The sequence below is a fragment of the Akebia trifoliata genome, chromosome 14, assembly GCF_017979445.1.
Source record: "Akebia trifoliata isolate Shusen 1 chromosome 14, ASM1797944v1, whole genome shotgun sequence".
Classification (NCBI taxonomy): Eukaryota; Viridiplantae; Streptophyta; class Magnoliopsida; order Ranunculales; family Lardizabalaceae; genus Akebia; species Akebia trifoliata.
In genome coordinates, this window is record NC_141388.1 from 1,208,216 (window position 1) to 1,220,808 (window position 12,593).

General features: G+C 33.0%; 1 protein-coding gene across 4 annotated transcripts in view; it reads right to left on the reverse strand.

The window, feature by feature from the left end:
- DEK1 (calpain-type cysteine protease family) overlaps positions 1–5,111 on the reverse strand; it is a 32,466-nt gene extending 27,355 nt beyond the window's left edge. For all 4 annotated transcript variants that reach the window (XM_086422730.1, XM_086422729.1, XM_086422728.1 and 1 more), the window contains exons 1-2: positions 4,798–5,111; positions 4,490–4,721 (exon numbers count right to left, since the gene is read on the reverse strand). In XM_086422730.1, the coding sequence (XP_086278856.1) occupies positions 4,490–4,614 (125 nt within the window). In that variant the 5' untranslated portion in view covers positions 4,615–4,721; positions 4,798–5,111. The remainder of the gene's footprint in view (positions 1–4,489; positions 4,722–4,797) is intronic.
- Positions 5,112–12,593: the final 7,482 nt, after the last annotated feature.

Below are 12,593 nucleotides of genomic sequence, written 5' to 3' on the forward strand. Positions count from 1 at the left end.
GGAACCATATCCGACAATTCAAAATAAATTGTTCATAAAAACTGTAAAAATGTAAATATAATAAAATACAAAATATAAGGGGGTGGGGGGGGGGGAAGTAAAATGTAAATATAATAAAATACATATCTTACAATAGATCAATTATCATATGATGTCCATGAAGCAACTATATATATATATATATATATATATATATATATATATATTCCTTTTATCATTTGAAGGCCTCTATTACTTACTCTTGCATGGTTGCACCTTCATATTTTCCTTTCATTAACTTACATTCAGTAACGTGCAGATACCAAATTATGAGACGGGTTTGATGATGATGATATTGAATGTACATTCAATGGTGTGCACCAGTATTTTCGAATGTTGAGGCGTGAGGCAAGTTGCTCAATTGACCAGCAAGCCTTGAGACATTAAGCGTAAGCCTCACACGCAACAATTTTTTTGAGGCATGAGGCAAGATGCTCGATTGGCCAACAAGCCTTGAGACACTAAGCAAAGCCTCGCATACAACGTTTTTTTCAAAATAAATTATATTATATTACATAAATAACTAATAATAAAAAATAGAAAAATTACGATAGCCGCCACGTATTTTCAAGTTTTAGATTCACAGAATCAATTTCCAAATTTTGTTTTGATAAGTAATCGACTTCCAAATTTTAATCCCCAACAAATAGTAATAAAAAAATTACTATTTATATGTCAGCAAGAAAGATATATTTTCCATTTCAATAATTGAAAATTTCTACAAGAAATAACCATTTATCTTTATTACCAAAATAAACCTAAATTTAATTTTCCAATAACTTTTTTCCACATAATACTAAATATTACAAAAAAAAAAACTTGCAAATCAAATTAAAACGACTTAATTTGCAGATACAAGTATGTGTCTGGTTCAAAATATCATTGTGTCCGAATGCATCAGCTGATACATATCAGTATCAGCCAAGACTAATAAGGAACATTGAATGTTTTGGGAATGTATTAATATGTATCAAAATGTATCAGTCAGGCCAATATCAATTTTTCTTGATTGAAAAATTGCCTCAATACAAAACCTGGACTATTTATATTCAATTTTGTTTTTAAATGTTCGAAGTATGTTTTTAGAGGTGTTTTGAGGCGTAAGCCTCGAGGCGCACCTCGGTATGAGGCGTATCAAAAACATGTTGAGGAGGTAGATTGAGGCGTTCAGTCACTCGAGGCATTGTTGAGGTGTTACGAAGCGTCAAAAAGGAATATGCCTCTGCCGAGGTGTGACTAAGACGTACATTTTTTTTGTTGAGGCGTAAACCTCAGTTTAAATAGAAATTCTTTTTTTAAAAAGAACTTATTTTTATTTATATTTAAGTGCTTTTACATACGTATGTTTCTCATTCTACTAAATAAGTTGTTGTTTAGTTTAAGATTGAGAGTGGTTGGGTCTTTAGAGTATTTCTTCGTGGTGAGCGTTAACTTTCTATAATGGTGGATAGTGGACATGATTAGCAGTGGGTATTGATTATTGAATCTTAATTATAGGGGATTAAAATACATATCAAAAAAAAATATTTAGGAAATTGAAACTTGAATTTGATCATGTAGATTGAAACTTGGAATTTTAAATATTAGAAAAACGTGTTGGTTAATCATCCCATTTTTTAATATAAACTATTTAAATATTTCATATTATTTATTTAAAAATTTCATGTGCGTGAAGCTTACGCCTTATGCCTCAAAGCGCTAAATATCCCAACACCTCGCCTAAAAACATACTTCAAACAATGTTTCTATTCAATTATATAAATTCTCTCTTATCGATTGATGTTTTATATCAAACCATTTAACCCCATTTAATGCATGTAGGCACTTGGATGGTCTAGGAGGCCAAAGTAAGGCCTAGATGCAATTTCGGCAACACTACTTTTATTGATATACACAAAAAAAAAAAAAAGCTTTGTTATGTTGCATATGATAATACATATATTTATATAATAAAACTCAATTGTAAGTCCCACTCTGCTACAGTTTTGTCTGGGATAAACATCCATCAACAGTGGAGTGGGGTCCAAACTTGACACTACACACTGTATTGTCTTTCCTCTTCACCCCCTTCAACTTTATCATCTCCCCCCCCCCCTTTTCCAATAATATTCCTCCAATTTTACTAGCTTTCCTCTTTTACCCCCTTTTTCCAAACTACATTATTTTCTATAACGGTAGATAGTGGACATGATTAGCATTGGGTATTGATTATTGAATCTTAATTATAGGGGATTAAAATACATATCAAAAAAAATATATAGGAAATTGAAACTTGAATTTGATCATGTAGATTGAAACTTGGAATTTTAAATATTAGAAATACGTGTTGGTTAATAATCCCATTTTTTAATATAAACTATTTAAATATTTCATATTATTTATTTAAAAATTTCATGTGCGTGAGGCTTACGCCTTACGCCTCGAAGCGCTAAATATCCCAACGCCTCGCCTAAAAACATACTTCAAACAATGTTTCTATTCAATTATAAATTCTCTCTTATTGATTGATGTTTTATATCAAACCATTTAACCCCATTTAATGCATGTAGGCACTTGGATGTTCTAGGAGGCCAAAGTAAGGCCTAGATGCTATTTCGACAACACTACTTTTATTGATCTACAAAAAACAAAAAAAAAAGCTTTGTTATGTTACATATGATAATACATATATTTATATAATAAAACTCAATTGTAAGTCCCACTCTGCTACAGTTTTGTCTAGGATAAACATCCATCAACAGTGGAGTGGGGTCCAAACTTGACACTACCCACTTTATTGTCTTTCCTCTTCACCCCCTTCAACTTTATCATCTTCCACCCCCCCCCCTTTTCCAATAATATTCCTCCAATTTCACTAGCTTTCCTCTTTTACCCCCTTTTTCCAAACTCCATTATTTTCTGCTTTTACCCCCTAGCCCCCAAAGAGGATTCTCTTGTTGTAGGCACTGACAAACTCTAGTAGAAGATAAGAAAGAAAAGAAAAAGGAAAATACCATTAATATACGATTTAAAGAAAATTGTGTGTGTGTGTGTGTGTGTGTGTGTGTGGGGGGGGGGGGGGGGGGGGGGGGGGGGGGGGCCTAATTGTTTTCAGGTCTCTTCCTTGCACCTTGGGGCATTTTTAGTGAGCCTCACCCTGGAATGTGCATGAAGGCGTATTATTTCACACACCCAAATACCAATGTACATTTTCTATGTGGTATTGTCCCATGATCATTTGACACTACAAATACACAAGGTCTATTTTTAACAAACATGGTGAAGTCACCAATTATGATAGGTTGATGGTGCATTTGAGAGATGATCAATTTCAACCTCAAGAATCTTTTTTACAAAATTTTGTTAGCATTTTTTTTTTATCTTGTATTATATAAGTTTTTTAACCTTATGGAAACAAAATATTAAATTTGGTAACTTGGAAACATTTCCAATTGAACCTACACCTGCCATATATGCCAGCTTTACTAGTTTAAATTAGAGGAAGAAGATGACTTAGTGGAAACAAATTTGGAATATATATATATATACATGTATATTTTACAATGTTCAGCCCTATACATATTTGTATAGTTGTCGCTTAACACCTCCTTGAGACCTAAGCCACAAGGCTAGGAACTTGCCCTTGTCTCGAAGAGCAACTTTTTAATATTGCATGCATTATTCACATTATCGTGTCAAGGTGGCTCAAAACCCAAAAGAAAATGCATCAATTCTTTTACATTCACCGTAAGCTTCTTCGAGCAGTCACCAAATAGTTCCGAGGGAGAAAAAACAGGGCTATACAGATACAGACTTGAATGACCTAATCCAAAAATGCTACATATCACCTGCCCCTCACAAATTATACTTAGTTATTCAGCATCATACAGCTGGCACATATATGTAGAGAACTTATCCACTATCTTTATCTATAAATGTAATGACTATGCAGACTTGAATGACCTAATCCGAACATTTACAGGCTAAAATAAATGATAAATGCATTAGAATTGTCAACAAATAAAAGTATTAAATTTCTAACTTCACAATTAAATGCAGCCAGCAGGCACATAAGATAATAAAATTAACAGAGATTTCTTTACAGGTGTAAATATTACTAAAATAATTAACACTAGCGACCTCCAAAGATTTTGTCGCCAAAAAAAAAAGACAATAGTAACCCTCAATCAGCTTCCCCCCTCAAACGTAAAACTAGAGGACGAGAGTGTATATGTGTCCCTTGGTTACATGTAAACTAATATCAATATAATGAGCTAACCCTGGAAGATTGGGTATAAAATCAACAAAAATAACCAAAATGGATTAAGTATAAGATCAAACAAAGGAAAGAAAATATCTTGGTTGGTAAAGTGGAGAAATCTAGCATGAACACCTACTTTAGCACACATTGAACAACTTCAATTGAGTAGGATTTCAGAAATTTTAAAAAAAAAAAAAAAAAACAAAGTACCTGTAAATCCTCCATGGCCGCCAATTTACAGCCCAGAGAATAGAAAAGGAGAGTGAACTTAGAACGGAGAAAAGCGTCCCCGAGATAACGCATACCAACAGAACTCGACGCTCGTCTCCTTCCATGGCTCTTCCCCCTTCTCTTTCAACTCACACCATATATATAGCGAGAGAGAGAGGCAGAGAGAGACCTCCAGGAGACTCAAAAAAAGGCAAAACTTTCCCACAGAGATCTAAAAAGCAGACAAAAAGAAATCACTTTTGAGAGCTCTAGTCTACTTCAAACAGCACAGATTCGAACAACTTTACCTTCCTTTGAACCTTGATTCTTCAATCGACGAAGAATCGACGATAGTTTAAAAGGAAAACAGACGATTTCTCCAACGATTTCAGCGCAGAGACGAGGGTTTCAGCAGAGAATGAGGCGGCATTGCAAAAATGAGTGTATGGAGAGAAAAATTTGAGTTAAATCGGATGAAACTGTGGTTCCTGTTAAGGAATTTGCAGAAGATGAACTAGGGTTTTGATTTATCTTCTTCGATTTCTTCGGGTAGAGATGTCTGAAACCCTACACTGTGGAAGTGGAGAGAATCAGAGAAATGAGAAACGGGCGTAGTGGTTAAAATAAAACTTCGCGAGACATTATATGTCTCCGTGATTTTCTCATCAGTCACTTAGCGGGAAATTATCGTGAATTTCTCGGGGAATGATACCTAAACTCGGTTGCTGGACCAATTAGTTTGTACACCGATTAATCTAGACCGTTTATTCGATTTTCCAAAGTTGATTGTTTAAAGTACAATATTGATTAAACCTTATACATCACAAATATTGCCAAAAAAAAAATGGGGAGCGTTTGTTTGGATAACAAAAGTGATTCTGCCGTATATCTTGCATTTTTCCACTCTAATTCTAGATTTTCAAACTAGTTTGGAAAAATATAGTGGCCAAACAATATTCTAGATTTTCGAAATTAGTTTTCATAATTTGATTTTGACAATCTGCAATCAAAATGTAGCAAAGAGAAGGTCTCTAGATTTCCAAAATTAGTTTTTCTAATTAAATGAGATCAATAATTGGGTGATAATGGGAATTGAATCCAAATTTACGATATCAAATTATTTTTGTATATCGTTCATGACGGGAGAGGATCCTCTGTAGTTACCTATAATGGTATTCTCATATAATCTTGATTGGGTCACTTTGAAAATAACACTCAAATCCTCTGATTTTCATATATATATATAATTTCAAAGAAAAACCTTTTTTTTTTTTTTTTTAAATCATGGTCATGGGTTTTGAAAATCAACGGTCACTGAACTCTTTAACTCAAGTGGTGTGGATTGAGTGTGTTGTTGATGTGGCGATATCTCAATCCTTCTAAAGCACTACACGAAATTGTAGAAATCAACTATAGAGAATCCGCTCCCCATTTTTGACATTTTTTAAGCAAAAAATTTGAGGCATCGCGTTCGAATATCCAACGAAAATTTGAACATCAATGTCATCAACAGTTTTTAAAATTACTTTTATCTCCTTTAAAAAAATAAAATTTTCTTTTACCTCTATTTTGTTTTATTTCAGATTTCTACCCAACTGGAGAAGATTAAGGTTGCATCCTTTTAATATGATCCAATCTTGTCATTTTCTATTTGCTTCAATAGGCCTAATTCTTGTACCAGTAGCTTGCTTTTTTTTTTAACATACTGTTGACACTATTGTCCGAACTCTACAATTTTATTTAAACATAAAAGTAGCAAGAAAGTTAAACTTTTATCTAATTATGATTTGAATGATCCCAAACAGTCTTGCATCATTGTCTTGCTTTCATGATTGATTGTGCTATTAGCGTAGAAATTACATAAAGTTTACATTTCGGTTCACATTTAATTATGATTTTAAATCTCATTTGAGACTGAGACGACTCCTCCGATACTCTTAGTATCGTCCACCAACAAAATGGAACGTATCGGATGAAATTTAAAATCACAATTTCTTTTTCCCATTGTTTAACAAGACTACTCAAATGTATCGGAAAACTCATCCGAGATAACTTGGTCTCGTTCATGGACGAAATGAGACATCAAAACGAATTTTAAAACCATGCATTTAATAAATTTTATTGAGCATTATAACGGATTTGAGCTCTTTCTATCGACTACTTATTTCTCCCACCTACACACCATGAATTGAGTTGATCTTTAGTTACTTTGAAATTCACTCCAATTTATTAAATATCAATGTGGGATCGACTAGTCCTATCCCAAAGTTGTGTAAATACCCTATGATATTAAATAATAATAATAATAATAATGGGAATGATGAAAGAGTTCTCTCCCACAGGCTTTAAAGGTTACAAGTCCTCCCCCCCCCCCCCCCCCCCCCTGCCCCCCTTAAAAAACAAATATTGGGGAGTATCCGCGCATTATTGAGACTAAACCTTCCCAGGATCATAGGAGAGCCCCCCAGGATCATAGGAGAGCCCACAACTCTCACTGAGCAGATTATTTAGAGACTATACTTGATTTCAAACTCACAATCAAGAGGAGCATACTCTTGTCACTATGCCTTACCACTGAGCCACACCCCTAAGATTAATATAGTTTCATTTGTACGATACATCATACACAATTACTACATGATAGAAATTCATTACTCTTCGACATAGACCCAACACACTCTAGAGCTTATTTGCCCCCTTACGGATCTCCCCAGCCTTCTCATGTTTGAGTGGACGAGAACAAAAATTGAACGATTCCAACAAGCCCAACACATTGTAATTTATATATATATATTAAGTTTTCACTTGTGAAATTTTATCGAAGGAGCATCACACCAGCAATGTATCACCAATGAATAACTTAGCCCTGACCTTGAGTATATGAGATTGAAAGTCTTAAAACAAGCAAAAGGTCTAGCAATTATCACTCAATACTTTTTCATGATCTATGATGAAACCCCTGAAAGACCACTTGGAGTCTGTTTTTTTTTTTTTTTTTTATTACTAGAAGACAGCACGAACAAATGCACATGTATCAAAAAGGTTTATTTGTAATTTAGAATACACAATAAAAGGGATTTTGAAGATTATATAGTAAAAAAGATCATTTTGTAATTTTGAAAACTAAGCAAGGTGATACTGCAATTTAAACTTTCTTGATTTTCACCAAAACAATCCTAATTATATTAAGTTTAAATATACATGTGGGGGCATTTATGGTCACTTAAAATTTGGTGTCAAACCACCTCTATGCCACCTTCCCATCTTCTCTCACTATAATAATCAAGACTTTTAAGATTACATAGTAATTATTTTATTTTATTTTTTTGAAAATTTGAAAATTAAGCAATGTGACTATTTAGTAGTATAGTTTCAATTTTCTTGATTTTTTACCAAAATAACCTTAATTATATAAAGTTTAAGTATAATGATTGTCTGATGCCCCACTCTAACACACCCTCCATCACAAAGTCATAGATCGTTTGCCTCTAGATACACACAATCCTAAATATTTTTCTTATGTAATCCTGAGATAACTAATCTATGGTTTTGTGATGGGGGCATAGGGGGGGCATCAAATTATCATTACTCTAGGTTTAAATGTAAATGTGGGGGCATTTATGGTCACTTAAAGTTTGGTATCAAACCTGCCCTGCTCTGCCCTTCTCTCATTGTAATGGTAAAGAAAATAAAAATGAGCAAAACAATTAAATCTTCTTTCTATCTCCATTAATATAACAATATGAAGACAACTCGATCCTTTGATAGATGTAATTTGAATAATGCAATATTTAAAACATTCACCAAAACTTTAAAAGTTTTGTATTAAATGTTTATATTTTAAAATCTACATCTCATTCGGTCTCCTCATCACTGATTTACTACCTACAACTCATTTGTTTAATAAATATTTTAAGTATCCATGATTGAAAAATATATGCAATCCTACCAAATCCACGTCACACAAATGGTACATTGGATCTCATTGATGTGGGGAATTCTCTGACAAAAAATTAGCTTGATGGAATGATTTTTAGCAATCTAATAAATAAATAATTTTACATATCTATTATTATATTCGTGATCGTTCAAGGGTGACGAAGATCACCAACGAAACGGCATGTATCGAACAAGATTTAAAATCACAGTTCATTTTTCCCATTGTTGAACGAGACTACTCGAATGTATTGGAAAACTCATCCGAGACGTCTCAGTCTCGTTCATGGACGAGATGAGATGTCAAAACGAGTTTTAAAACCATGTATTTAATACGTTTTATCGAGTACAATAATGGATTTGAGCTCTCTCTATTGTCAACTTAATTCTCCTATCAACACACCATGCAATATTTGTTCCAATGTCCCAAAGTAAATAGAGTTGATCTTTAGTTACTTTGAAATTCACTCCAATTTATTAAATATCAACGTGGGATCATAGGGTATCCCAAAGTTGCAGGGACACACTATGATATCAAAAATAAAAAATGGGAATGGGGATTGGGAATGATGAAAGAGTTCTCTCCCATGGGTTTGGAAGGTCACATAAGTTTTTTTTTTTTTTTTCCATAAAAAAAAAAAAAAAAAACTAGGAGTATCCTCACATTGGTGAGACTAAGCCTTCCCATAGTCATAGGAGCCCACAACTCTCGCTAAGCAGATTATTCAAAAACTGTACTTAATTTCAAATTCACGACCAAGAGGAGCATACTCTTGTCGCTATGCCTTACCACCGATCCACACCCCTAAGATTAATCTAGTTTTATTTGTACGATATATCATACACAATTATTATAGAAACTCATTACTCTTCAACATAAACCTAACACACTCTAGAGCTTATTTGCCCCCTTACAGATCTCCCCAGCCTCCTCATGTTTGAGTGGATGAGGAAAAAAATTGAACGATTCCAACAAGCCTAACACGTTGTAATTTATGTATATATTTATATTAACTTTTCACTAGTGAAATTTTATCGAAGGAACATCACACCAGCAATATATCACCAATGAGTAACTTAGTCCTGACCTTGAGTATATGAGATTAAAAGTCAAAAAACAAGCAAAAGGTCCAGCAATTATCACTCAATGCTTTTTCATGATCTTTGATGAAACCCCTGAAAATAGTGGGTGGTGATGCATGGTAGACCACCAAGAGTTCTGTTTTTTTTTTTTCCCTCTCTAAAAATACAATTGTTTTTATTTTATTCTACTAGGAGGTAACACACAAACGCACATGTATTAAAAGGGTTTATTTGTAATTTAGAATACACGTTAAAGAGATTTTGAAGATTTCATAGTAAAAAATGATTATTTTGTAATTTTGAAAACTAAGCAACATGATTATACTGCAGTTTAAACTTTCTTGATGTTTACCCAAACAACCCTAATTTCATTAGGTTTAAATATAAATGTGGGGGCATTTATGTTCACTTAAATTTTGGTGTCAAATCACCTCTATGCCACCTTCTCTCATTATAATAATAAAGATTACATAGTAAAAAAAAAAAAATCTTTTTGTAATTTTAAAAAATTAAGCAATGTGATTATCCAGTAGTACAGTTTCATTTTTTTCTTAATTTTTTATCAAAAGGACTTTAATTATATTAAGTTTAAATATAATGATTGTTTGATGCCCCCTCTAACACACCTTCCATCACAAAAGTCATAGATCATTTGTCTCGAGATACACACAATCATACAAAATTTTCTTGTGTAATCTTGAGGCAAGTAATCTATGGTTATGTGATGGGGGCATCATATTACCATTTTACATGTAAATGTGGGGGCATTTATGGTCACTTAAAGTTTGGTATCAAACCTGCTCCCCCCTTCTCTCATTGTAATAGCAAAGAACATAAAAATGAGCAAAACAATTAAATCTTCTCTCTATCTCCATTAATATAATAATAAGAAGACAACTCAATCCTCTGATAGGTATAATTTGAATAATGCAATATTTAAAACGTTCACCTAAACTTTAAAAAGTTTTGTATTAAATGTTTATATTTTAAAATCTATATCTCATTCAGTCTCCTCATCATTGATTTACTACCTACACAATTCATTTGTTTAATAAATATTTTAAGTATCCAAGATTGAAAAATATATGCAATCCTACCAAATCCACGTCACAAAAATGGTACATTGGATCCTATCGATGTGGGGAATTCTTTGACAAAAAATTAGCTTGATGGAATGATTCTTAACAATCTAATAAATAAATAATTTTACATATCTATTATCATATTCGTGACCGTCCAAGATGACGAAGATCACCCAATAGGTATGAAATTCAATTAAAAAAAATCTACAAAATAGGGTCCATTTAATTATTACTATACAAACACAAGCGATCTAGGAAGACAATGTCAAATACAGCCATGCATCCTATTCATATATTAACACTTAGGGTTTGTTTGATTACGTGACAAATTCTATAGAATAATTTACAGTTTGAGTGCAAAACAATACAAAAGGCGAGCATGAGATTTGTTGTTTGAGGAGACAAATTATTTCTTACCCTCCTCTAAGAAAATGATTTGCCACGCTGACACCAAAATTTGAATCTCATAAATGTCCTCACTATTTCTTTTAAACTTGGTATGGTCAATGTCATTTTGGTCAAAAATTAATAAAATAACTACCAACCATAATCATAATGGTTAATTTTCAAAACTATAAAAATATCCTCTCTTTATTTATTTAAGTTTATAATCTCCAAAAACCTTTTAATCAATATTTTAAATTACAACTCAACCCTTTGATGCTTGTCCTTATGCAACTCCCACCTTTTAATTTAATTAAAAAGAAAAGAGAAACACTTTCCTTTTTAGCTCAAATGGATTACCAATTTCTCTGGATTAAACTCAAATCCAATAAATAAATAATATTTTATTTTGGGACTTGATCTTATGTTTTGAAAATGGTTGGTAAATAAAAATTTAAAATTTAACGATGAAAAATTACATTTTTTAAGTTCATAAAATTTTGACCTCTATGACCCCATGACATCAAATCATCCCTCAATGACTAGATTTGAAATCGTACCCAGTTACTGAGGCTAGCCTTACTATAAAAAATAAAAATAAAAAAACCTATACGATCCAATTTAAATGAAAGAATACAAGGAGATTTATATTTTCCTTGCAATCAAACACGCGCTCACTAATAAAATCCTTCACCTTGACAAAGGATTTCACAGCATTTTATCAAGAGAGAAACATGCCATCCTATCAATTGAATGTTTTAACCAATGAAGAAATCAATACTTCCTAGAAACGAAATCGATACTTCCCAGAAACATTGAATGTTCCGGGGTCAATATTTTGTATCAATCACGGATGTATCATCCTATACATTCTGATATTTTAAACCATGGCCAACAGTCCCTCTCAAGTCAAAACAATGCCTCCATGGCCAAGAAAGCAAGTAATTGATGTTTCCCGTCGTGCCATTGCATCATCACAGCCTGATATATGTATTACAAACTACATTTAGACTTACCGGTGCAAAAAAAAAAAAAAAAATTGTGTAGAATTCTTCCACCTTCATGGATGACCCTGACATCTCTTCTCCATAAAACTCCTTAATCGGTTGGCATGAACTTATTTTCCTTGTTGGATATGAGCATCACAAGAAAGCATCCAAAAACTCTAAAAGAAACATAAATCTTTGGCAAAGTGTTCCCTAGAACATCTTCTACTATAAAGCTGCATGTCAACGACTGTTGCTTCTAGAAACCTTAGTCATCGAATATGGCACAACGTTTTCAGTCCTCCCACATCTTTTATATAAGCTAACTGCATCATCATACTACTATGACATATATTGAAGAAGATAACACCAATAAAATGTTTCAAACGTCAGCAATATCATATACTAGCTGAAGGGTTAAACTCACAAAGTCTGCTCTAATGACAAGATCCCAAGTACCATTCCAACTTCAAGCCATTGTCACCAAGCCTACAACACCCAGAATTATATTTTGCATACTAAAAAGTAATTGACTCTCACTTCAAGACCCAATCCAATGGAGAATTCAGCTCAGATGGTGTGCGGTGGTGGTGGTGTGGTTGTGGCAGTGGAAACTGTTGAGTGCCATGTTAT